General features: G+C 42.7%; 1 protein-coding gene across 1 annotated transcript; it reads left to right on the plus strand.

Annotated features, from left to right (window-relative positions):
• Positions 1 to 4,408: 4,408 nt before the first annotated feature.
• hdlbpa (high density lipoprotein binding protein a) lies at positions 4,409 to 21,774 on the plus strand. The gene is made up of 28 exons (XM_080004190.1): positions 4,409 to 4,482; positions 5,871 to 5,942; positions 7,805 to 7,915; positions 8,006 to 8,166; positions 8,426 to 8,641; positions 8,761 to 8,967; positions 9,576 to 9,791; positions 9,905 to 10,111; positions 10,237 to 10,344; positions 10,435 to 10,539; positions 11,045 to 11,123; positions 11,227 to 11,366; positions 11,452 to 11,556; positions 12,906 to 13,019; positions 13,181 to 13,267; positions 13,438 to 13,569; positions 13,653 to 13,871; positions 14,033 to 14,254; positions 14,347 to 14,565; positions 15,683 to 15,821; positions 15,902 to 16,053; positions 16,146 to 16,250; positions 16,335 to 16,469; positions 17,615 to 17,758; positions 17,942 to 18,121; positions 19,907 to 20,023; positions 20,128 to 20,268; positions 20,360 to 21,774. The coding sequence occupies exons 3-28, from the start codon at positions 7,840 to 7,842 to the stop codon at positions 20,447 to 20,449; spliced, it is 3,816 nt and encodes a 1,271-aa protein (XP_079860316.1). The 5' UTR covers positions 4,409 to 4,482; positions 5,871 to 5,942; positions 7,805 to 7,839; the 3' UTR covers positions 20,450 to 21,774.
• The last annotated feature ends 3,779 nt before the right edge of the window (positions 21,775 to 25,553 follow it).

Below are 25,553 nucleotides of genomic sequence, written 5' to 3' on the forward strand. Positions count from 1 at the left end.
CTATGTGCACACGTATGTTTAATGTTGCAAATGCGGTGTCCCCTTTCCAGAAGAGCGATTGGAATTTTGCACAATAGTCTGTGATCTCCTACGACCGTGATGCACTCGTGGATGTAAAAAATTCCCCGAAATAACAACTTTGGGACCTTTTATCCACTGATCCAGAGTGGCCGGCGGAGATTTTACTAACACTCTCAACAAAGAAAATAACAACAACAATGAGGTGGCATTTAGATCAGAATGAGGACGCAACCTTACCGTCCACCTCTGCCAAGCATCTTTCTTGCCAATGTCTAGTCCCTGGAAAACAAGATGAATGACCTTCAAGCGAGGATTACATTCCAATGGGATACGAGGAGCTGTTGCGTCCTCTGCCTGATGGAGACATGGCTGAATCTGCTGGTGCCGGACCACGCCATACGTCCAGCCGAGTCCTTCTCCATGTTCACAGATCGGGGGAGTCGGGGAAATCCAAGGGTGGAGGCATCTGCATCATGCATGACTAACAGCAGAGGGTGTAACCCCAACAACATCAAGACTCTCCCACTCCTGTCCTCCAAACCTGGAATCGCTGACCAACTCATGTCGTCCATTCTACCTCCCCTGGGAATTCAGCATGGTCATCATCACAACCTTTTATGTCCCACCGCAAGTGGACAACGACACAGCACTATCCGTCCTATATGATGTGTTGTTCTGACTTCGAAACAAACATCCCGATGTGGCTATAGTGGTGGCTGGGGACTTTAACAGGGTGAACCTTCAAAACCTTCAGTTCTGCCCAAATTCTAAATACATCATGTGTGCCACCAGGAGAGATAGAACTTTGGACTACTGCTCCACACTGTACAACAACGGATACAAGCCGTCTCGCTCCCTGCTTTCAGGAAATCCGATCACGCCACCATCTCGTTGCTTCCTGTTCACAAGCCTTGCGTGGTACGTGGAAAGATAGTGACGAGGGACGTAAAGCAGTGGTCAGACCAATCGGAGGCCGCGCTTCAGGATGCTCTGAGTGACATTGACTGGGGCATATTCCAATCAAGTTCCAGTGACATCAGCGAGTTTTACAAAAGTAGATATAAGCTTCATAGCTACGTTAGCAGAGAGCATCATACCCACAGTGAAGGTTTGAATATTTCCGAACCAGAAACCGTGGGTCGATAAATCCTTTCGTGGTGCTCTGAATGCTTGCACGGCCGCTTACAAAAAAGGTCTTGTATCCGGAAATATGGACAATTACAAAGCGGCATCATACAAACTGCAGAGGGCAGTGAAGGACGCTAAACGGACGTACAGAGACACAGTGAAGCTACAGATGGAGCAACAGGACACCAGACACCTGTGGCAGGGGCTGCGGACTATTACAAACTACAAGAGCAGCTCCTCCCCAGCCACGAGAGTGGACGCCCCCTAGCCTATGAACTAAACTCCTTTTCGGGATTTGAGGCTGGCAACAACACTGCTAGCTTGCTGGCTAATTTGAGTTACATCGCTGGGCATCAGCGCCCACTCTCAGTGTCTGAGCATGACTTCAGGAGGGCTCTGATGCATGTGAAAAGGCTGCGGATGGCATATCTGGGCGAGTACTGAAGACCCATGCTAACCAGCTAGCACAGGTGCTCACTAGGATATTCAACAATTCCCTGGCCAAGTCGGTGCTCCTGTCAAGTCGGTGCGCCCGCTTCAAGAGGTCCACCATCATTCCTGTGCCCAAGAACGCCTCTCCAGCCTGCTTGCATGACTACCGTCCAGTGGCCCTCACCTCGGAGGTCATGAAGTGCTTCTAGAGGCTGATTAAGGATTACATCTGCACCCCCTTCCCTCGCACCATTGATCCACTGCCGTTTGCACACCGGCCGAACAGATCTACTGACGACGTGGTCTCCCAGGTACTGCACACCACGCTCACACACCTGAACGGCCGGAAGGGGGCCTAGGTGAAATTGCTGTTCGTCGACTACCGAGCAGCTTTCAATACCATAGTCCCTACCAGACTGGCTGTCAAGCTGTGGGAGCTAGGACTGAACTCTCCGCTGTGTGCCTGGATCCTGGACCTTTTCACAACCAGGCCCGAGGTGGTGGGGAGGGACACGTCCAGCACCCTCACCCTGAACACAGGATGGACTTTAGGAGAGGATTACAACCGAGGATGCACGCGCCACTGGTGATTAATGGGAGTTCTGTCGACAGGGTGAGAAGCTTCAAGTACCTGGGAGTCCACATCACAGAGGACTTAACATGGACTATACACACAGAGACTCTGGTGAGAAAGGTGAGGCAGCGTCTTTACCACCTCAGGCAGCAGAAGAAATTGAGGGTCTTGGTGAGGATCCTCAAGTCCTTCTACTCTGGAGCAGATGAGAGCATCCTGACAGGCAACATCACTGCCTGGTTTAGGAACTGTAGGAACTGGAACTACCCTCCTCTACCTGCAGGACTTATAGACCAGGAGGTGTAGTAGCAGAGCCCGCAGGATCGTGAAGGATCCTCACCACCCCAACAACGGACTGTTCATGCTCCTGCAGTCGGGCAAGCACCTCCGCAGTCACACAGTAAGAACAGAGACTGAGACCGAGTTTCTTCCCGCAAGCCATAAGGACTGTCAATGCTGAACTCACCGGGGGCCCCCACTGAGACAAACACATAGGCATTGTGCATAATCTCCGGGTGCGTTGCAATGACATTTCACTGCATATATGTATGCTCGTATGTATGTGATGAATCAACATCCTAAATCTTGAATCTTGAATATAACTTTGGATGATGATGTCACAAAGCGGCCCGCTCCTGAAACTAATTAAATTACGACAGTTTTTCACCATTTTCTGCTCCAAATGTAGATCGATGTAACAACAATACGTCTGAAATGTCCTGGTTCTAATGAGACCTCAACCATGTCTGTGCGTAATGCCATTATGGTGTTTCAGATACTTTTAGCCAGAAAAATGCCGAGATTAAAAATTACAAAAAGTCAGAGCAATAACAATACTAATAATAAATATAGCTCCAGGTAGCAATAGATGGAGTCCAGATTAGTTGTGAGACTCCTGGTTGCTTGTCTCGTGGAGCAACCACTCTGCGGTCTACGCAGAGCAACCCCCCTGTCTTTAAAACAGCCGTCTATGTTTGCCTGTGAAGCAGAACTACTCATTGTTAGAACTCACCGTATTGTCTGTGGAAATAGAGCTGCACTCTGAGGGTTGGGTGGCTGTTTGGCGCCGTGTTGGGCACGTAATTTGTTTGTTGAGTTTTTTCCTTGGAGTACATTTTCAGTAAGTTACGTTTCAATGAAATACGAAAAACATTGTGGTATTTCTGTGATTAAACATCATTGCACGGCTTCTATTTTTCTGACACCTCGCTAGACCTTGCACGCATCACTCAGTTGCACATTTCGGTGGTTTCGAGTGGACGCGTTGACAAAACTCTGGACTACTTTTTACTGTATTTTCCATTAAAGTAATGTGGACCAGGGATTTAGAATATCAGTCGAACAGATCGACTGACATTTACCAGGTAAGAAGCTTATATAAATATACACGTAAACCGATAGTTGGTAACGTCGAACATGTACAGAGTGACCGAATCCACGGCGCACACTGGATAGGGTCTAACTGGACATTCTCAATCTGAATCTCTACTTTTATAGTTAATAATATGATGACATCATAAAGCGTCTTACTGTAAATCTTAACTCGTTTAACTAATTTTGTTTACAATAGTGACGTGTCAGTTAACCAAAACCAGCTGAATATTTTGGGTCAAAGTTGTTCGGTTTTTCACTAATATCTGCCCTGTATGTGGATCCATTTGGATGAAACCTAAACCACGAGATCCTAGTGACATACCGGTTTAAATGACACCTCAACCGTTTTCGTAACTTATGTCATTGTGTTCCAGATACTTTTAGCCGGGTTTGTCATGTTTCGATGTGAAATTCATTTGCTTGTGTCTGCGATAGCGATCAAATTTGGTCGGTTTTTTCGCGAATTTCTGCTCCGTGTGTGGATAGATTGGGATGAAACTTTAACAACGAGATGTTTGTGACATAGCAGCTCAAATGAGACGTAAGGCATTTGGTGGGTTACATCGATCGAAGTTGGTTTCCAGATAGTTTATTGTTATTATTGATGATAACGACATTATTATTATTGTTATTATTAGTAGCGGTAGTAGTAATAGTAGTAGTATTGTCTGATAAGAATAAGAGCAAACATGAATATAAACAATCATGATCATAGTTAAATACAATTTCCTCGAATGGGCAATTATTAATCAAGTGATTCAAGAGGAAACTGTAAATAACGGACTCTGTAAAGTCCAATTTTGCCGACGAAACCCGACTCTGCGCCGTGACGTTGCGGCAGCTGATTGGACAGGAGCTCCGGTATAAAACGCCGGAGCCTCGGTTCCACCTTCTCGCCAGTGGAATTTCATCACAGCTCCTGCACCTTCAGGGCAGACGAGAGAATAGAACAAGTGAGTAGACCTGATACGGTCTCCCGTTTACCGACATGGGCGCGTCCCACGCCACGCGTGTCAGCCGTGTAGCTAACTAAAGTGTGATTTACGTTTTCAAAGGGCGGTTTGTGGGGGCTGCTAGCTGCAGTGTGGCCTGACTGTCAGCCCCTCTCAGCTGTCTTGCCTTTATGCCTACGTGGACGTAGCGCGCTAGCGCTAGCAGGCTAGGTAGCGTTAGCCTGCTAGCGCTAAAGTTGAGCGGATACTTTCACAACGGGCACAGTGCGACTTAGCGGCGACTGACCTGTGAAGAAAAGAACGGGACGTATTTAGAGTCTTGCACTGTGAAGTACAGCTATAAGTTACTTTTCTAATGATGTGTTTTAACTGTTTTATCAACGTCCGCTGACACGCAGCCTCAAGTTTCTCTAGTGGGCGGAGCTACTTGGTGCTAGCGTGTAGTGCTAGTCTGTAGCTAGCCTGAAGCTAACCTTATTCAGCTACGTGTCACTCTTTTGCATGACAGGGTCAGGTAGCGTAAAAACCCTAATCCGGGATTAGGCCACAGCACGTTAACTTAATTTACCTACTGGTAGGATGGGACTTAAAGATTTGCATGGATTTGATTAACATATTTTTTCCAACTACCTAAGCTGCTTGGTTGTGGCGGTCGGTTAAGTTTGGAGGACTAGAGAAGTGACAAGTTGATGTCAGCCACTTCTTGTCCTAATCCCATAATGCTTCCACAGGGGAAAATGCACTCTACGACATTAAGCTGCAGTCTAAATATTATGTGTTTTTAAATTAATTATTGCTTATATTTGTGTTTTTGCTTTGTTGTGCATGTATGTATACCCCCCCCCCCCCGCGATTTTATTTACATTGTCATGATTATGTACTTATACAGTGTATGGACCTTTTCCTCTATTATTAAACTTAAATTGCTGTACTGATCCATTTGTTTTGTTGTGGCACTGAAGTCTCCCTCCTGGGATGAATCTTGATATCTGTTGCTCTCCCTATTTTGTTTTGCACAGTCCTTGCAGTTTGCCCCTTCTATCATGCTGCTGCACCACACTCGTATGATGGCATGTGATTAATAAAGTAATTTTAATCTTATTTGAAAGGATGGAGCTGAAATTGATTGACTTGATCAGCCATTTATGATTTGCCGTTTTTATTTACCCCACATTGCAAGTCAACTGACATCTAATGGCTGTAAGTGGTGGATAAGTGTAAGTTATGCTTCTCGGTTTATGTAAGTTTATGTCATGTTCTACCAAATGGAAAACAGTTGATCGGTACTGACTCCGGTCAGTTTGTGGGGGGAAAAAAAAAATGTCCATGTTCAACAGCCGCCATTAGTGAACTCACAAAATGGATATGTTTTGCTGTTATTTCTTCAGGCAAAAGCTGGCAGGCTGACGCGAACGTACAGCTTTACAGGACGGATTATCTGGTAACTGACCATTTAGCTGGTAAGATGCTGTTTGTCAAAGTTATAAATGCTGCTTTTTCATCCCTTCCGTTGCCCTCACATGGCTGGAAAATATATGCATTAGTGAAATGTACATCTGGTAGTGAAAAACTAAAAGGCAAGTTTATGTGTCAAGCACTTTTCATACCCATAGACTATTAAATGTTGACATAAGGCATAAAGCTATATTAATTTTCTTAATTTCTGTTTTGGGATGGATCACGATGCGCCCCTGGGTCCCTTTCCCGCTGCAATCCTATATGGGATAATTTTGGTTTTAAGCCAGATGCAAGCCAAAGGATGTAAAATAAGTGATTTGCCGTCTTTGCAAACGCGGACTGGGGCGGAGCACCGGGTCTCGCCGGCAGCAGTGCGGCGGCTTGGTTAAACTAAACGCTTTAATTTTTTCCCCATTGTTTTGGCGCCGCTTTTTAAAATCTCACAACGAAGGAGCAAAACAACCGCCGATGGACTCAGCCAATCGCAGCTTGCCAATGTATTCGTCCAATTGCCCAAGCCTATTTTGAATTATTCTTTAACTACTCAAGCAATTCTCAAATTGATGATTGGTAATAATTCAGATCTTACCCTTGTGATTTACAAAATACTGTCAAATATGTACTGCGGCTGATGAGTATTAGATGCCAGGTGTAGTAACCTCCCATCTGGCCTTTACCAAGGTGATAACAGGATCAGTGTGCACTGCCCCCCCTCTGAAGAGTAGTGTTTCCTTTTGAGGCCTTATGAACAAGGGGCCATACAAAGACTATATTGAAAGTGTGGGAAAACAAACTACTCAGATCTGCAACCACTAAAAGATTTCACTGTTTTGAAGCTAGTAACGGACATCGCTTATAACCTGTTCTTAGAGCAGAATGTAGGCCAGACCACAATGACATCTGGGAGCCCTCTCTTAAACACTTAAAAACCCACACGGCAGCCATGCCTCGGGCATTCAGGTGGGGACACCTCACATACCTCTGCTCCTGTTTGTAGAGGCAAGGCGCGGTTAACCAAGTTGTAAACAACCATAGAACCCTTGATCGCATTATCTTCCATTGAAGGTTCTGTATTCATCAATGCTATGCCATAGTTTTGCCTTCCTTGACCCTCCACCACCTTTTGTGAATTCTTTGTATGCAATTTCTATTGTTTTCTACAGTTGGTTCAGAAGTCAGGACATAAACTTGCCAAATGTTGTCCATTTTCCTGGGTTAATCCTATCCCAGTGTTGATAGACTTGAATAGGGTCAAGGGGGAAATCTTGACCTTTAAGCCTGAAGATTTACATTTTTATATATATATATATATATATTAGTTCTGCCAAAGTGAGAATCTCTAGTGGATTAGCTTTTTTTTTTTTTTTTTTTTTTCTTTTCCCAATTGAGGCTTTATACTTTATCATAACCTTTATACTACAAGGTTATCAAGGTGATACTCGGGCATAATCTATTGGTTGTTGTCACTTTGAACCCCAATTTGCATCGATAGCCTCAAGTGGAGAATATTCTTTGAGGGGAAGGCAATTACCAAATCAACATTGTTTGAAATGCCCTTCATAGTCCACATATTGATAAGCTTGTCTACATGGTATTTCCTTTAAATGGCCGTACTGACTTTTTTTTTTACCCCCAACAGTTTAGTCCATATCCAAATGTGTTCACTGGTGTGGGTGTGTGGCCATATTGCCGTGTGTATGTATGCACACACACACTGTATATTGGGTAGAACGGTAAAGCCGTTTTGCCAATATCATTGTAACTATCATGCTTAAATGGTTTGTAATCAAGCAAAATTAAGTCAAAATTCTGACACCAGTTGACTTGGAGAGTTTACTTTTTCTGTTTTATTTTTCCCTTCTAGTGGCACACTCGGACTCTTAACGTGGGATTTCAACCATGAGCTCAGTCGCTGTACTTACGCAGGAAAGCTTTAATGAGCACCGCAGTGGGCTCTTGCAGGAGCAGAGTGGTGGTAAGTATTTGCTCTGCTGCTGTCTTCGCTCTGCTTCCAAGAGTAAAGTCTACTTGACTCTTATAAATGTCATTTTTCTCTGTTAAATAGCTGTGGGAGGACCTAGTGACGCAGGGGATGAAGAATCTCTTCCTACCTACAAGGACGCCTTCCCCCCTCTACCAGAGAAGGCTGCCCTGCCTGAGGGGACCCAGGATACCGCCAATGCCTGGACCAAGATCCGTCCTCTCAAGTCCTCTGTCATCACCCAGGTACCTATTTAAGAATTTCTAACTATTTCAGCCAACTCCTCAACATGGTTTAGTAAAGTCTGCTAATTGTAAGAAGACTTGTTCTTAGGAAGACAGGAGTATTCTGACCATGCTTCCTCTGCCCACATTTGATATTGGATAACTATTACTTAAATCAAAATCTCACTTCTGGCCAGCCAGAGCCAAAAGGACAGGATCAAACTGGGTGATTGTTCATACTAGAATTGCTTCCCAGTAACCTTTGTTTTCCATGTGCCAGGTTTTCCATGTGCCTCTAGAAGAGCGCAAGTACAAGGACATAAACCAGTTTGGGGAAGGAGACCAAGCAAAAGTCTGTGTTGACATCATGCACAAGACCGGAGCCCACCTGGAACTCTCCATGGCTAAAGATCAGGGCCTCTCCATCATGGTTTCCGGAAAGTTGGATGCTGTGATGAAGGCCCGCAAGGAGATAGTGTCCCGACTGCAGACTCAGGTTATAGTTTTTGTCAATTAATAACTCTAGAAAAATTAATTTAGTGACAATAGTAGTTTCCAGTGATCTATGATGCTGTAGAGGAAAATGGAGCCAATTGTAGCCTTTATTTGTTTTAGGCTTCAGCTACTGTTGCTATCCCCAAGGAGCATCATCGTTTTGTTATTGGCAAAAATGGGGAGAAGCTTCAGGAGCTAGAGCTCAAGACTGCCACCAAAATCCAAATCCCACGACCTGATGACACCAGCAACCAAATCAAGATCTCTGGAACCAAGGAAGGCCTGGAGAAGGCAAAGCATGAGATCCTGTTGATCTCTGCTGAGCAGGTAATATAAGAGATGATCAAAAAAGTCAATATTGTTCCTAAATGACTTTTTGTTAATGTTTTTCCAAATCCTCTTGTACAAATTAGTATAAACTTTCTTTAGTGTTAAAAAAAAAAAGCCCCCATCACTTTATTAGGCCATAAATATAACCATTTTCTTGGTCATTTATACTACGCCGTGTATATGTTTCCCCCTCAGAGTATAGCTTTGCACAACTTGCCACATTGATTAATCAATTTAGTGGCTGCCGCTTCTTGTGCATGCCTGACCTTTCTTGCCGGGAAAGGTGGAACCCGCCTCCAACAAGGAAATAGGCATATAGAGGAACACATGCATAACAGATGCATTGAACTGCTCCTATAAAGTGTCAGTTAAATAACTTCTGTTTGTATTTATTGTTTAACAAAATCTTTCAGATTACCATTGTAAGCCTTGCTCAGAAGATAATTATACGCTTCATGCTACTCTTGTAATTGGGAGTGGGCAATATTTATGAAACACTCATGCACCAGAATATTTAAAGAAAGCAGCTGCCCAGTGAAGTGAATTTCAGTTTAGTGTCCCTTTTCTACCTCTGAATCTGGTATTGTTTATTTTTTTTTTTCAAGGACAAACGTGCTGTGGAGAGGGTTAACATTGATAAAGTGTACCACCCATTCATTACTGGTGCCTACAACAAGCTAGTAGGAGAGATGATGCAAGAGACCGGTGCCCGCATCAATGTCCCCCCTCCCAGTGTGAACAAAACAGAAATTGTCATCACTGGGGAGAAGGAGCAGGTGGCCCTTGCAGTGTCTAGGATCAAGAAGATCTATGAGGAGAAGGTATGTAGGTAAACTGCTAGTTGGCATTGTATGTCAAGGTTGTGCTTCTCAATGCTGAATCCAAGTCTGGTGCCTGCTATATGAATTGATAAAAAGCTGTTTCCTCTATCTAGAAGAAGAATACTACCACCATCGCTGTAGAAGTTAAGAAGTCTCAGCACAAGTATGTGATTGGCCCCAAGGGAAACACCCTGCAGGAGATCTTGGAGAAAACTGGTGTCTCAGTTGAGATCCCACCCTCTGACAGCAGTTTAGAAACTGTCATCCTCCGTGGGGAGCCTGACCGTCTGGGACAGGCCCTCACTGAAGTTTATGCCAAGGTACAGAACATCTACAGACAATAGTATGGTCAAATGGTATTCAAAATGTACCAGGACGATTTATTGCTTTGGGTCAAACATCAGACAAAGTAACACAGGGAGTAATAAACGTGTGAAATTTTCAGGCAAACAGCTACACTGTGTCCTCGGTAACGGCTCCTTCCTGGCTTCATCGATTCATAATTGGCAAAAAAGGGCAGAACTTGGCCAAGATCACCCAACAAATGCCCAAGGTCAGAACAGAATGTTTTAACAGCGTGTGCTTAGAAAATCTTTAATGTTTAAAATTCTTAGTCTTAAGAATGCCGGCCTTCCCCATCCAGGTGCACATTGAGTTCACTGAGGGAGAGGATAGAATCACCCTGGAGTGTCCAACCAAAGATATGCAGGTGGTGCAGACCCAGATTGAAGCAATCGTCGCTGATCTGGTGAGGATGGACTTTGACCCACAGACACATTGAGTAGAGCTCTCTTAGTCATAAGCCAATTGCCTGATCAGTTGTTTGGTGGTAGCATGTTGAAGTGTCCTTAGTAGGACATTCTGATGAGTGAAGTAGATGTATTAAACTATAAGATTATACTTGTGAAGCTGGCATAAAATGAAAAGACACAATTAAGTTATTGAGCACAACTATTTTATGGCTATTAATCGTCAACTAACATTTCATGACTGTCAGCCCAACCTTTAAGTAACATCAGATTCTAGATTCCAAGATGAGATGTATGATTGCAGTTAAAATACAGTGAAGTTATTCAAATAAAGTTTCTCAGAGGATTCACAAATCTTAGACAAAGTTATTGTTTTTAACAATTCATTCAAAACTTTAACAAGAGTCTTTATAATAAAAACTGCAAATATGTTTATAGGGTTTAACTTTCAGTCTTCAGAAAGGTAAACTCTAAACTGAGCGCTGTTGTGTTTTCACCTTACAGGTGAGCCGTATGGATTATACAGAGATTAGTGTTGATCCTAAATTCCACAGACACCTTATTGGCAAAGGAGGCGCAAACAGTAAGTAGTATTAAATTGTCTTGCACTTCGATGACTGGTATTTTGGGAGGCAGATGGTGTTGCAAAAAATAACTCCCCCCTCCCCCCATAACTTTTCCTAAAGTAAACCGCATCAAAGAGCAGCACAAGGTGACTGTCCGTATCCCCCCCGACAACGAGAAGAGCAACCTGATCCGCATCGAGGGCGACCCTCAGGGCGTGCAGGAAGCAAAGAAGGAGCTGCTGGAACTTGCGTCACGCATGGTCAGTACTATCCTTCATTTTGAATGTAGAGGTCTTTACAAACAGAAGTATGCAACCACACCGCTGAACGACTCTTCTCTTGCAGGAGAACGAGCGAACTAAGGATCTGATCATTGAACAACGTTTTCATAGAGCCATCATTGGTCAAAAAGGGGAGAAGATAAAAGAAGTGCGCGACAAATTCCCAGAGGTAGGTTGCCTGATGCATGGGATATGGGCGATAGAAATGAAGGGTGTCCTGGGATGATAGGCATGAGCTTTGGGATGAGGCTAAACTATTAACAGAGCTGTAACTGCAGACCTGCCAACCTGCACTCATTTTGTGTACCAACCCTGCAATTCTTGGTCAAAATACATAGGTACGAAATGCCAGCTGAAACTATGCAAATATATCCATTATTGTAATTTAATTACGGAAAACAAATCAATAGAAAACAATACTGTACATTTATTGGGTATTTAAACGATATCCCTCGGATTGGATCAGATGCTACGACCTTGTGCTTGTGGTTCTGTAAGCCTTCCCCTCCTCTCGCTCACTCAACATCCACGGATACGCAGCACTGAGTGATACTTTATTATCCACGAGGTGTAACGCTGCATTGCTGAGGTGAAATGGGACGTGGGGGATTAATCAAGCACAAAGATTTGACCATAATGTAACATAAAACGTGAGATGCACCGATTGGCCAGTGACTGGAATCCCCCGATACTGTGCTCATGTACTGTACTTACGTAAGTTGCGTGCAACGTATTGTTGCGTAGTTGACGCACAAAAATAGAGAAAATGTCGGCTATTCAGAGGTACTTAAAGGTAAATGAAGAATGTTGGATAAATGCACAATAAGCTCTAAAAATACAAAAATGTGTGTAATCGACACAAGGTGGTCTTGAACTAAATTATTTATCCATTGCCTGACAATATTCCAAAATTGTGCAGACTGCATATCTACCGCGGCCGCAGCGCCACTCGTGATGAAGTAGACTCTTTTGAGACTCTGTTCTTGACAAGTCACTCTGTAAAATAAGTCATTTGGTTTAATACATAATGAGGGAAGGAGGATATAATAGAAAGGTGTGTGTGTGTGTGTGTCTCAGGATAGACGGTTTAAAATAAAAAAAAACAGTTTAAGAAAATTGCAGTCGGTTCATCTTTAATTGGTAGTTTGGCAACTTTATGAGATGATGCATTTCAAGGGGTATATCTTAATGAGATAAATTTGTATACTGTACGTAGCTTGCTTATGATGTGGGTTTTTCCTTATTGCGAGACTGCTACGGTGTGAATAACTGGAGTCATTCAGCTGTATTAACTCAAACAACACAGAGACTGACTCCCTGTTACACTATTGTGGTACTCAAAATATTTTCCCGAGGTTGGCAGTTCTCTGACTGTGTAGTGTTGCACGGGGATATTTGTAACTGTTCAAATAGTATTGTGGGACAGTTCTGGAGACATGGGGAGGCAGGGGGGGAACTGAGGATACCTGTGCTTGAACTACTGGACCCTATATTAAATGGCCCTGTCACCACCTCCAGGTTGTTATCAACTTCCCTGACCCAGCACAAAAAAGTGACATTGTTCAGCTTCGTGGACCCCGTAATGAAGTGGAGAAGTGTTTCAAGTTCATGCAGAAGATGGTTGCAGAGATGGTATAACTTTAGATTTCTAAATCTTTTACACAATTTAACAATTTCTTCTTTCTAAAATGAATATTGAATGAGCAGTCTGTTATATATTTGACATGATATGATCCTATAGCAGCCATTTCCAGGACAGGTGAAGTGTTAAGCCTCCTGTGAACTTTGTTTAGGTGGAGAATAGCTTTTCTGTCTCAGTCCCGATCTTCAAGCAGTTCCATAAGAACATCATTGGAAAAGGAGGTGCTAACATCAAGAAGGTGAGTCATTAAACTTGCCAAATTATGAATTTAAATCATGGTTCAGTGAAGATCTCTGACAGCGTTCTTCAGTCTGTGCAAGAAGAACCTGAGTGGTTCATGGAAAAAATGTGGATGCTTGTTGTTTTTGTTTCCCAAAACTTAGTTTTTAAATTTAATTTTATATATAGATTCGTGAGGAAACTAACACTAAAATTGACCTGCCTGCCGAGAATAGCAACTCAGAAATGATTGTTATCACCGGCAAGAAAGCGAACTGTGAGGCTGCAAGAAGCCGCGTATTGGCCATTCAGAAGGAGCTGGTAAGTTTGTTTGTAGGTTGTATGTTCTCAGCCCACACGTTTGCTGGTAATTCTTTACTCATCTTTCTATATTCTGTATCCAGGCAAACATCACGGAGATGGAGGTATCCATTCCCTCAAAGCTTCACAACTCCCTGATTGGCTCGAAGGGCCGCTTTGTCCGCTCGATCATGGAGGAGTGTGGAGGTGTGCACATTCACTTCCCCACTGAGGGCTCAGGCATCGATAAAGTCACCATCAGAGGCCCTGCTGAAGAGGTGGAGAAAGCAAAGCAGCAACTTCTGGCACTGGCAGAAGAGAAGGTTGGTGGACTTTTAAAACCTTGCTTAAATGAGCCTTGTGAAAACCAAAAGGCTTGTTTAGGGAGAACTTGCTGATTAATGACTGGTCGGTTGTCAGAAGGGTCGAGCCTGAAATGTTATTTGTTTTCATGTTGGGCTGATGTGGTTCTCTTCGTCCCCAGCAAATTAAGAGTCACACGGCCGAGCTGCGTGCCAAGCCAGAATACCACAAATTCCTTATTGGCAAAGGCGGTGGAAATATCCGCAAGGTGCGCGACAGCACCGGGGCCAGAATCATCTTCCCCACCGCAGATGACCAAGACCAGGAGCTGATCACTGTGGTGGGAACGGAAGAGGCGGTGCGAGAGGCCCAGAAGGAGCTGGAAGAACTCATTAAGAGTTTGGTGAGACATCCTCAGTCAGTGACATGGAAACAGTTTTTGTGACTGCATTTACCATAATACTTTTTTTTTTTTTTTTGTCCCCCATCTTTCAGGATAACGTTGTTGAGGACATCATGAGCGTTGATCCCAAGCACCATCGCTACTTCGTCTCTCGGCGTGGCCAAGTCCTCAGGGACATCGCTGACGAGTACGGTGGTGTGATGGTGAGCTTTCCTCGCAGCTCCTCTCAGAGTGACAGGGTCACCCTCAAGGGAGCCAAAGATTGCGTGGAGGCGGCTAAAAAGCGCATGCAGGAGATAATCGAGGACTTGGTGAGTAGATGTAGACTTTACTTTGTGGCCTCCTGATAATCTTTGACTCGTGCCTCATACGTAGTTCTTCATCAATGTTCCATATCCAAAATCTCAACACAATATCACCTGTAACAGACTTTGTTTTCAATCCTTATTGAGAACAAAAAATAATCAACAGGATCTTTTGTTTTTACATAATTTAGCAGACATGTTGTCGAAAGCAGCTTACAATTATTCATACACTGATCGAACCAGCAACCTTCAGATTACTAGACGACCCTCTCTACCTCTTAAGCTTCTGCACACAGTCTCATTGTGTTTAAATGCGCATTGTCAATGAATTGCACACTCACCAACAAGCCCCCCATTTTGTGTACTATTTAGCATTTGAGGCTGGCAAGTTTGCCAAAGACCCTTCCATGTCCAAGACTCCGGTACAAAATGACATCTGAAACTACACAAAATATTATTGTCATCTGTTTAATTGAACCTCAGTACACATTCGAGGTAAAATATGTGGTCCACCTGCATCTTCACTTTGTACCTTTCTCCCTCTGCCAAAGATCACTGTGCACTCCCCAGCTATGTTTGCCCAAAGCAAAGGTAACGTTTAGAGTGTGAAGGTAGAAGTTACTTTTCACAGACCACTAGCTAATATTTTGAAACTCACTCTTATTGCAGCCAGTCAGCAGACTGCCAGTACCGTTAGGGAAATTGCCAGGTCAGATGATGGTGACGACACAGACAGTGAGAGGGACAACTCAGAACAGAACTCAGAAGAAGAGAGTGCATGCGCCACAAAGGTTTCTCCCAGTTAGAAAGAAGTGGCAGTCTCCATCCTTCAAAATGACCATACCATGCTTTCTCCACATTGTGCAAGTATGATGTCTACATAAAACACCAGGGAGATTCAGGTAATGTACTAATGTTACAAAGACAACAAGCACCATATTGGTTAGATATTGAATTAAAATGCCAATGCGTCCTTGTATAATTATGAGTTTGCCGTCCCCTATTGAGTAAACGTTGTCCTTGATGTTTAAAATGGCTAAATAACCCCCCAACATTAGCAATTACAATTTCTCAACGACTCGTTCGCTGTCAAAGCATTCCAATGTTCTGACCCCTTTCTCAGGACGCCCAGGTGACCATGGAGTGCGTTATCGCTCAGAAGTTTCACCGTTCCATCATGGGTCCCAAGGGATCACGGATCCAGCAGATCACCAAAGATCACAACGTGCAAATAAAGTTTCCGGACCGTGAGGACCCTCAAGGTGAGTCTGCCTGGTGACAGGAGCGGTGTGTTGTCCATGTAAAGACTTCTCTGACCTTACCTGTGTCCTGCTTCTTGTAGCTGCTCCCACTGCCGATGCTCCAGTCCAGGAGAATGGAGAGGCTAACGGGGAAGTTAAGGAGCCCGTGGACCCAACCGTGCCCAAGAAGTGTGACGTGATTGTTATTTCTGGGCGCAAAGAACGCTGCGAGGCTGCCGTGGAGGCGTTGAAGGTCATAGTTTGTAAGATTGACGCTCAAGCACCCGTTTATTCAACTAGATCAGAAAACTCACCCCCCACCCCCGCCCCTCCCAATTTTCTTAGGCCTTGGTTCCTCTAACTATTGAGGTAGAAGTGCCTTTTGAGCTTCACCGCTACATAATTGGACAAAAAGGAAGTGGAATACGCAAGATGATGGATGACTTTGAGGTTTGTCACAAATCTTGTTGATATGCCTGAAAGTTGTTTCTTGATTTTATTTTTTTGTTTAACACTATCACGTTCTACTCGCAGGTTAATATTCAAGTGCCTGCTCCTGAGTTGCAGTCGCATATCATTTCTATCACTGGCTTGGCCAACCATCTGGACCGAGCCAGGGAGGGGCTCCTGGACCGCGTCAAAGAGCTGCAGGCGGAGCAGGAGGACCGGGTAAGTTTGGGTGGGAGGGGTTCCAGAGAAATGGCTATAAACATCTTTTCTGTCTTCGTAATCTCAAAACTGATTATTTTTAATGTAAAATGTCATGAATACACTGAACTGACATACTTCCAGTGAACTGTGTGTTTTTGGAAATGGCAAGTGGATAGGGGTTATTCACAGATAGGTAATATGATAATAATAAAAAATATGAAGTCAATATGTGGTGGTTAAGGTTGCTATTGTGGTGGGCCCCCACAAATAAATCAATGTATGCGAAACACTGCTGAATCTGAAATTTAGACAGATGTTTGGCAAAGGCATGAATATTAATGTACATACCTGAAGAGGTGTGTGTAGGAGTTGGTGTTTCCACTAGAGGGCGGTGTTCAGTTTACCAAATATAAGTAGTAGTTTGAAGTTACAAACTACCATATAACCATGCTTGAAACATCTGGTTTGGAGTATGAGGAGCTTCTTACACACTTTCTCATTGGTCTCCTATTTACTCTATTTTCAGGAGCTGCTCTGTTTGCTCCACTATTTTTTTTTTATTATTTTTTTTTCTTTCTCCTTTTTTTGGGCACATTTACCAGAGATCTTTCCATGTACAAGATACTGTTACATGCACTAAATACCCAGATTAAGATAAATATTCTGTTTATGGTGTTAACATGCATTTAGAATAATGAGATTACTGGGGAAAAACCTGAGTTTACATGGCCAGTGGCGTGGTTGGGTTATTGATGGGAAGTACCTGCGCTACTGTCCGGGGGAGGGGTGGGGGGGGACTGTCTACAATCCTCACTTTCTTGAATATGTTTCGGTTCTTGCGCCCATCCAAATATGTGACTTTATTCCCTTATCAAACTCAACTCAGTCTCTTTCCAACCAGAAGTGTACATGTCAGGGTCAAATATCTGCGGCGGGATCACTGGATATTGTGGCACATGCGCAACTGGATACACCGATCACATCCGGGTTAAGATTCTTGTGTTGTGAACAGAAGCTGGCATTTACCCAAAACCTCTTGCAACTCTGGAGTACTTTCCTAGCATCTTGACTTAGTGTTGTTTTAAGCAACATTTTTGGATAACTGGACATTTGTATTCCGCTGGGAGCATGTAACATTCATTCTTCTTTGCATTATCCTTCAGGTGCTCAGGAGCTTCAAGCTGACCATCACTGTGGACCCTAAATATCACCCCAAGATCATTGGCCGCAAAGGTGCAATTATAACTGGCATCCGCATGGAGCATGATGTCAACATCCAGTTCCCAGAGAAGAATGATGAAAACCAGGTACCACTTCTGAAAACTACTCTGACCCGTTTCCATTAGGCGTGCCTGAAAATGAAATCGTAACACGGCAGGTGGTGTAGCCTGCTTTGAATTTGGTGCCCTTTATCGGACAACATGGTGTGGGATATTTAGTTTGAGGCATTTGCAATAGGCCCTGATCTCTTCTGTCTGCCTTCTCCGTAGGATCAGATCACCATCACAGGATATGAAAACAATGCCATGGCTGGACGGGACGCTATCCAGGCGATTGTAAATGAGCTGGAGGAAATGATCTCGGAGAACATCACCCTGGACAGCAAGGTCCATGCCCGCATCATTGGAGCCCGCGGGAAGGGAATCCGCAAGATCATGGATGAGTTCAAGGTGAGTAAGATGTTGCTCAACCTTCCTCAGGCGAAAACCGGTATGGTTAATTCTTCTGTCTAAATGTCTCTGGCTGTTGGTAGTGGGTTTTGCCTGTTTTGCACACTGCAACCAGCATTGGTCCTCGTCAAGCTGTGATTTTTTTTTTTTTTTTTTTTTTTTATTTTTTTTTTTTTTTTTTTTTGTGTTCTCTCCAAGCTGCAGAGCGGCTGAATGGTTTGAACAGAATTTGGGTCTAGTCAGGCACTGTTTCTTACATTAAGTTTTCGGTTTTTCCCTCAACTCTTATCCTGAAAATTAAATGAGTAATTCTTCATGGAGGTGAGCATTCAGCAGCTAGGTCACAGCCAGTGACCCTGACTGGGTCACGGACCAGACCCTGACTGTCTTTGGAGACGCAAACAATTGAAGATTCTTGGGATCGGGAAGGGGTGTGCGGTGTGTGCATTGGATGTAATGTATTGCTGTTTCCCTGTTACAGAAGTGCAGGATTTATTACATAAAAGTATTAACACAAAAACATCTACTTCTTACTCAATCCTCAGTCCTGCAGCAACGGATAGACATGCGTGACGTGGCGCGGGACAGTGGGAACTAGGGCTGGGTATTGTTTAAATATTAAAAAAAAAATTATATTTATGATATTGGTGCTCTCAATGTCATACCGATACCAATAGAGTACTTTATTTGATACCTTTTTTTTCTACTATACCATTATGTGAATGGAAGCATTCAGTTGCTTAAAGTGTCACCACTCCTCCCCTTCCAAATGATTTTTACATGAATACATTTTGAAAGTGTTCGAATTATTGAAATATTTAGTAAATAACTGTACAATGAAGTATTTGGGCAGTGTAATTTTAAACAAATAGCCAGTACAGGAGGAATGATTACAGCGTAGAAAACCTCTGTCACTGTTCATATGGACACCTGACTGTTGTTTTAAGACAGACTTAAAATTGTGAGCGTGTCCCTTTAACAGAATGTTGTAGCTGCTACTGTGGTAGTAAGCCAATCACACGTCAAATTAAGTTAACAAAAAAACAACCAACTTGTGTTGATTTGGCTGTGAGCAAAACCATACAAATAGTATTTTTTTTTTCTAGATCTGAATACAAAAATGATTGAATACAGGTATTTGTAAACGGGGCCAAAGTCGTCGTCACATTCCATTTCTGTGGTCTTAGGGGATTCAGACATGCACTCCAATTAGGTTTAGAACACAGTCACAACTACGAGAGGGAAAAGGCACTTTTTTTTTTTTTTTTTTAACATTCAATACAAGATCACTTTTACACAATGAACATTACAAATAATCAAATCCAAAACACCCGAGTGGAGAGGGAGAGAGCGACGAGCCTCTCTGCTCCCCCCGCCCCCTCTCAGCTCTAATCGATTTGGAGCGGGGGATCGGTTTCCGAACACTGCCAACAGCACTTGTCGTTTCAATGCACAGATTGTTACTCGTTTAAAACAAAAAAAAAGGTAATTTTATCTAACATGGCTTCTAAAGGTGCAACAGTATTTAGTTGAATTTGATGCAATAAAATGTCACTGTTCACTGCATTTACAGTACAACAAACACAAAGCCAGAGATTCAAAACTAGAATCTATTTAAGCCTTTGGCACTGTACCTGGCCAATCTTCTGGCATGGATTCATCCATATGGCTGGGCATTAGGACAACCACCTGATCCATGCAACATGTGTTCAGATTGTTTTGTTGATCTTTTAAAACATTCATTATCATTAAGGGCTTTGACACCTCAGTGTTTTGTCGTCTCAGGTTGATCTCAGATTCCCCCAGAGTGGCGCTGCAGACCCAAATGTTGTGACCGTCATAGGTCGCCCTGAGCTTGTGGATGAAGCAATAGACCATCTCCTCAACCTGGAAGAGGAATATGTAAGTAGGAGGGGAGGGGCGTGGGACCTTTGTTTGACCCTCGTGCGTGGTCCTTTCCAGAAGGTGCTGAATGTTTTAAAATGGTGACTCTTCTGCTCCTACAGTTGGCAGATGTTGTTGAGAATGAGGCGAAGATGGCGTACATGAGGCCCACGGGCAGCAGTGCTGCTGCGGTGGACGAGCCGCGTGGGCAGTCTAAGGGCTTCGTGGTGAGAGAAGCCCCTTGGACCACCGGCAGTGAGAAGGTGTGGGCGCTTTCCTTTGGGGGGGGGGTCTCATGCAACTTGTCTTTCCTTTGCCCTTGCTCACTTTGTAACTTTCATTTTTGTATACTAGGCCCCAGATATGAGCAGTTCTGAGGACTTTCCCAGCTTCGGCGCTCCAGTGGCCGCCAAGGCTTCTCCCTGGGGACCAAAGCGCTTCTAAGCCGCGCTGCTACACATTGGCCTCAACTCCACCCGACACAATCGCCCCCTTTATTGCCCGTCGTGCTGGACTGATCGCTGACCCTGGAAGTTTTCAGTTCTGAGAATGTCACACCTCTGTCTCTTTCATCATGGTCTGCCTCTGCAGACTAATCGGTCTGAAGTGCTTTTCGGAAACTTTAATTGTGAGCTTTGTATTTTCATTCACCAGTACTGTGCTCTGTATTTAAAATAAAAATAATAAAAATATATATATTTTGAGAGATCATTGTTTAGTCTGTACAATCAGTCCATAATTGTGGTTAATTGTTATACCAAATTTAAAGGTGACTATACAACTTGGCAAATGTTCTTAAATTACAGAGATGCCCTTTGTAGTTGCCTTCAGAGTGGGGTCAGGGGATGTAATGGTTGCTGGAGAGGTTTTTACCGCTGCTTGACAGATGTGGTTCCAGCTGTTCCCCTCCTGCTCCCTCATGTAGCTGAATGACTGTCAGGTGTTCGCCTTCAAGCACATTGTTCTGATAGTCTCCTCGCACCTCTTTCCATCTGCTTGTAACTATGCTTCTGTGAATATAGTCAAGTAGTGGCATGTACCTTGCAGCCTTATCAATGGGTCAATGTTTTTTTTTTTTTTTTTTTTTGTTATTTGACTGTTTTAGCCACTACAGAATGGCACACATACTCAAACTGCCAGATGCTTTGGGGATTATTCCAGAACTGTAAAATTCCTTTAAACACTAGACTGAGAGCTCCACTGAATCAGATGTCACACTAACTGAACAAACCTTTTTCCAAATGGGCCGATGACGTTCATAATGTTATCATTCTTCATCAACCAGTGTGTGTATGTGTGTGTGCGTGTGTGAGCAAAGAGCAGACCACTGTGCCAATTATGTGTCTACTAATGTTCTGTGTTTCTCATCCTCTGTATTGGGTCAGTGTCCAGTCCCTGTCTTCCAGTTGCTATGCAGGTCCTTCTGTTTAAACATAGCAATGCCCCTTTTTTTATCAGCCTTATTGCTAGAATGATACAAGCCAGGTGGCGCTGATGTCGAGGTGCGTTTTAAAGCAAACCAGAAGGAATTGCTTTTTAAAAGCTTTTGGGGCCTCTACCCGAGTTCCAATTCAGTCTTGTTCTACAAATGTTATTTTGCCTGGAGTGCTGTTTTGGCTTACTAGCTGCTATTTCAAGATCTCTCATCCGCCTATCTTGGCTTTTATCATTCTAGCCTTGTGCGAAAGATTATGCAAGTGACAAACGTTAACGATTATGGACAACACTGGAAATGAAATTGTCCGAAAATCAATAAAAATTGAAAACCCTTTATTGTGCAATCTCTTACTTTCGAGGGGAAATGCACCTTCCAGCCTCACAAAGGCTGAATTTAAAACAAAATTATCAGATTGTGCATGGTCTGAACCTGGGGTTGCCAGTTCACTCAGCGGAGTTTTGTTCACAGTAATGTGACACTAGGTGTTGCATACCTGGCAACCCCTGTCTCTACAGCTCATGCACTGGTAAGCATCATAGTTCTGAATGTAGCAGCTTTTTAAACATAAAATATTGGATTTCTAATTTGTGAGTGTGAAAATGTTCCTGTAATCGACTAAACGGCAAAATATAATCCTGAAAATAGGTGCTGGAATGCTGTGACTGAATGGTCTTGCTAAATTTCTTAGGTTAAATTTTCTTGAGGGCCCTTGTTACCTTTGGGCCCCTGGGCTTGGTAAAGCCGTCTGGCGTTCCATCCCTGCATCCGACAGACATTGAGAACCACATTGGTCAAGCCTTTTTTTAGCATTGGAAATGAACGCCTGCAATGTTTGGTTTTCAACATGCGAGTGTGAGAGATTGAAAAACACTCTGGATGTGTGAAGCGTCCCTGTGTCTGAAAGCAGGAATGCAAACCTCTCACTAAAGCTTTGAGGCAAAATAATCATGACACAATTAAGTTAATTTCCTAACGACTGCTGGTGGGGAGAAAAGCAATTTCCACGCCCTCTAATCGAGAGCGCCTGTCAGATTGAGATAGTGATTTGAGGGAAATTGTCTTGCCTAACTCTTTGGAATGGGATCCAGGTAGCCTCAGGTACTTTGAGGTTGGCCCGGAGGTAAAAATGGGTTTTGATATTTCTCAAATTGAATCACATTTTAAGCGGTGGATCTGTGTCTGGGCACCATCTTATTACCTGCATTGGCTGCCATCTACTTCTGCATCTTGTCACTAAAAGCAACCCCTGCTGTTGCTCTCTTCCCTGCTATCTCTCGCCACCGCACTGTTTACACACTCGTACTTTTTAAGTGGAAATCCATAAGATTATCTTGTGAAAAAAAATATATCCCATTTTTGATATCCATCCCATATTTATTTACCTGACACGTTATAAGGAGCAGCCGTTCAATGTATTTGCGTTGTGGATGTGCTTCTCTCTATATGCTGTTTCCATTATTGGTGGCGGGGTCCGCCACAAACTGTCGATAGGGATGAATATTCACAAAATAAAACAGCACCCTCATAGGATAAAATACCCCCACTACCTTAAATGACAAAAATACATATATAAGATAAAACTAGCAATCAGGTCAAAGCATATTTTCCAGAAAAGTAATAAAGAGGGTAAACCTGTATATTGAAAAGAAAAATGTTTACGGTTCTAATGGAACTGTGTGACTTAGTAGTGTGATCCACTCAAACACAGATTATTTTATGGATTTCCGCTTTAAATAGTACTTGTCACAATCATTACATTTTAGCTGATGATGAATTGACGTACAGAAATTGTGATTGTAATTGTGATTGAATTGTCTTTTTTTTTTTGCCCATTTTATTCCATTATAATATACAGTATGTCCAATTATTAATTAATTAATGTCCAATTATTTAAGATTAGAGCTTAAAAAAATCTGGTTGACAATGGTTTGAAATTCCCCTTTTATTTGGACGGAAACATATCAATGAGGGTGACTTCTCTATGATATAGAACATTTTGTGGGTATGTTTTTAAAACATGTTTTTATTGACAGTCTTCAGGATGCTTCCCTTTGCAGTACTTAGTATTACACATTTAATTTGAGACTATGACATAATGTATTCCAGTGTTTGCCTCGTGTCCTTCAACTTTCAGCTCCAACTCTTGAATTGAACCCCCTGGAATGTGTGATTTGGAGTTATTTTTATTATTACTATTATTATTATTATTTTTTTTTTTACACAACCTTATTGCATATAAACATAACAGGGGACTGAAGGAGTTAGGACTCAATTGGGAAACCCTGTTCTAATTGGGTCAAATAATCCTATAAAGTCATACATACGTAGTCAAGAAATGATATTTTTCGACCACTAGATGGCATTGACAGACTTGAATTTGATATTCTTCCTAAAACCATATTTCATAATAAATCCCATCCTCTTCCACTACAGTCTGGGCCTAGTCAAGTAAAACTTCTATTATTTTCCTCTATTTGCAAATATTTGACCGGGACAGAAGTCTGCTATACTGCCATCAATATCGATCACACTTTAGAAATGTTAGACATTTCCCAAAAATAAAAATATAATTCCAGTTTTATGGACTGTGATACTTAATTTGATCAAATTCATTGTTACCCAACATTGAAATCTTCCATACTGGTGGAAATTGATGGAGATAAAAACTCTTACAGTTAATAGTTACCATACACATAATTGAAATAACGCTTATATTCAGCATAACATTTTACATTTCAAACCAATGACTTCGAATAACTACTGGTATTTGTTATAATTATTTTACAAGTTAGACGTAGATAAGAGTAACAGCAATATCCTAAATTGTGCATTGGAATGCTTTCATGAAGAGTCACACCGTGGTCACAAAACTTTCCTATAAAATGTACCCCTGAAAAATAAACTTAAATGGAATGAATGTGAATATGTGTTTGCTGGAATCCATCATTTTCATATCCTGTTTACCGAGAGCCTCATTGTGAGTCCCTCTGGGTCAATTTGGGATTTTTTTTTCCTTTTTTTTTTTTTGGCCCAGTTAGTAAATGGCAGTGACAGACTGTGGAATCCCTGGTGATTGAGACTGGCAGAGCTCAATCATATGACGAGAGGAACCATATTCGGAAATAAAACACAATGTTGTTCCAACGTAGCCCCGGAGAGCACACAGATATCTAAAATAGTTATTTGAAATGAATATAAATAGAGTAATTATCAAAATGATTATAATAAAGATAGACTTATTATTATTATGATGGTGATGATGATTATTATCATTGCTATTATTGTTATTATTATTATTACTATTAATAATAATAAAATAATAATAATTATTATTATCATTATTATTATTAAGGTTCTAACACAACAGCACTTCTAAAATACAATGTATGGAGAAAGGCCCCAGACTGTTATTTTGGCGGCAATGCACCCACGTTCCACCCATGTCCAAACCTGCAGCCTTTCTTATCTCTCATTTTCAAATTCTTGATTTTTAAGTTTCATCCTCACGGCCAAGCTCATATCTTGATCAGAGGATGACACTTCACACTCAGCTTCTATTAAAGACGAAATCAACTGAAATACATGCACACACTTTCAGTGATTTCTATTACATTGACATGCAGACACATGACACCGTGACTGTCGCTCACTCTCCCAGCCTGATGCTCCATTAGCTGCTTTTCACACTGATATCAAGAACATTTACAAACTAAAACCAACTCTGTTTTGTACTTCCTTCTGAGCGCTCATGAGGCAGGACGATGGTGTTGGTGTACAAACGAGTGGAGGGGAAAGGAGGGGGGGGGGGTGGGATTTGGGGCGACGCTCTGGCACAATGACATTGTCTGAACTACAGCCCGCTCGGCAGTGCCGCGCCCCGCCGACAAACCCTTTAGTGTTTCCTGTCAAACGGAGCATTCCGCCTCTTAGTTCACCTAAGTGTCTAGACAGTGGTTTTGCTGCTCCGCTGGTTCCCCTTGGATTGGGGCCAAATCTTTGGCTCTCGGAGGCGATAAGAGTCTTATCTCGCTGTTAGAGGGGCGAGGGACTGGAGCAGAGCTGGAGTGAGTGTCACTCAGGTGCAAAGCACGGGGGGTTGGGAGAGGTGGC

This window comes from Zeus faber (assembly GCF_960531495.2).
Source record: "Zeus faber genome assembly, chromosome: 1".
Taxonomy (NCBI): domain Eukaryota; kingdom Metazoa; phylum Chordata; class Actinopteri; order Zeiformes; family Zeidae; genus Zeus; species Zeus faber.

Bases quoted from the DNA above. Each gene is read 5' to 3' on its own strand.
- hdlbpa (XM_080004190.1), top strand. From the start codon at position 7,840: ATGAGCTCAGTCGCTGTACTTACGCAGGAAAGCTTTAATGAGCACCGC. The intron at 8,968-9,575 runs GTAATATAAGAG...TTTTTTTTCAAG, and splicing joins TGTTGATCTCTGCTGAGCAG to GACAAACGTGCTGTGGAGAG. The intron at 14,255-14,346 runs GTGAGACATCCT...CCCATCTTTCAG, and splicing joins AAGAACTCATTAAGAGTTTG to GATAACGTTGTTGAGGACAT.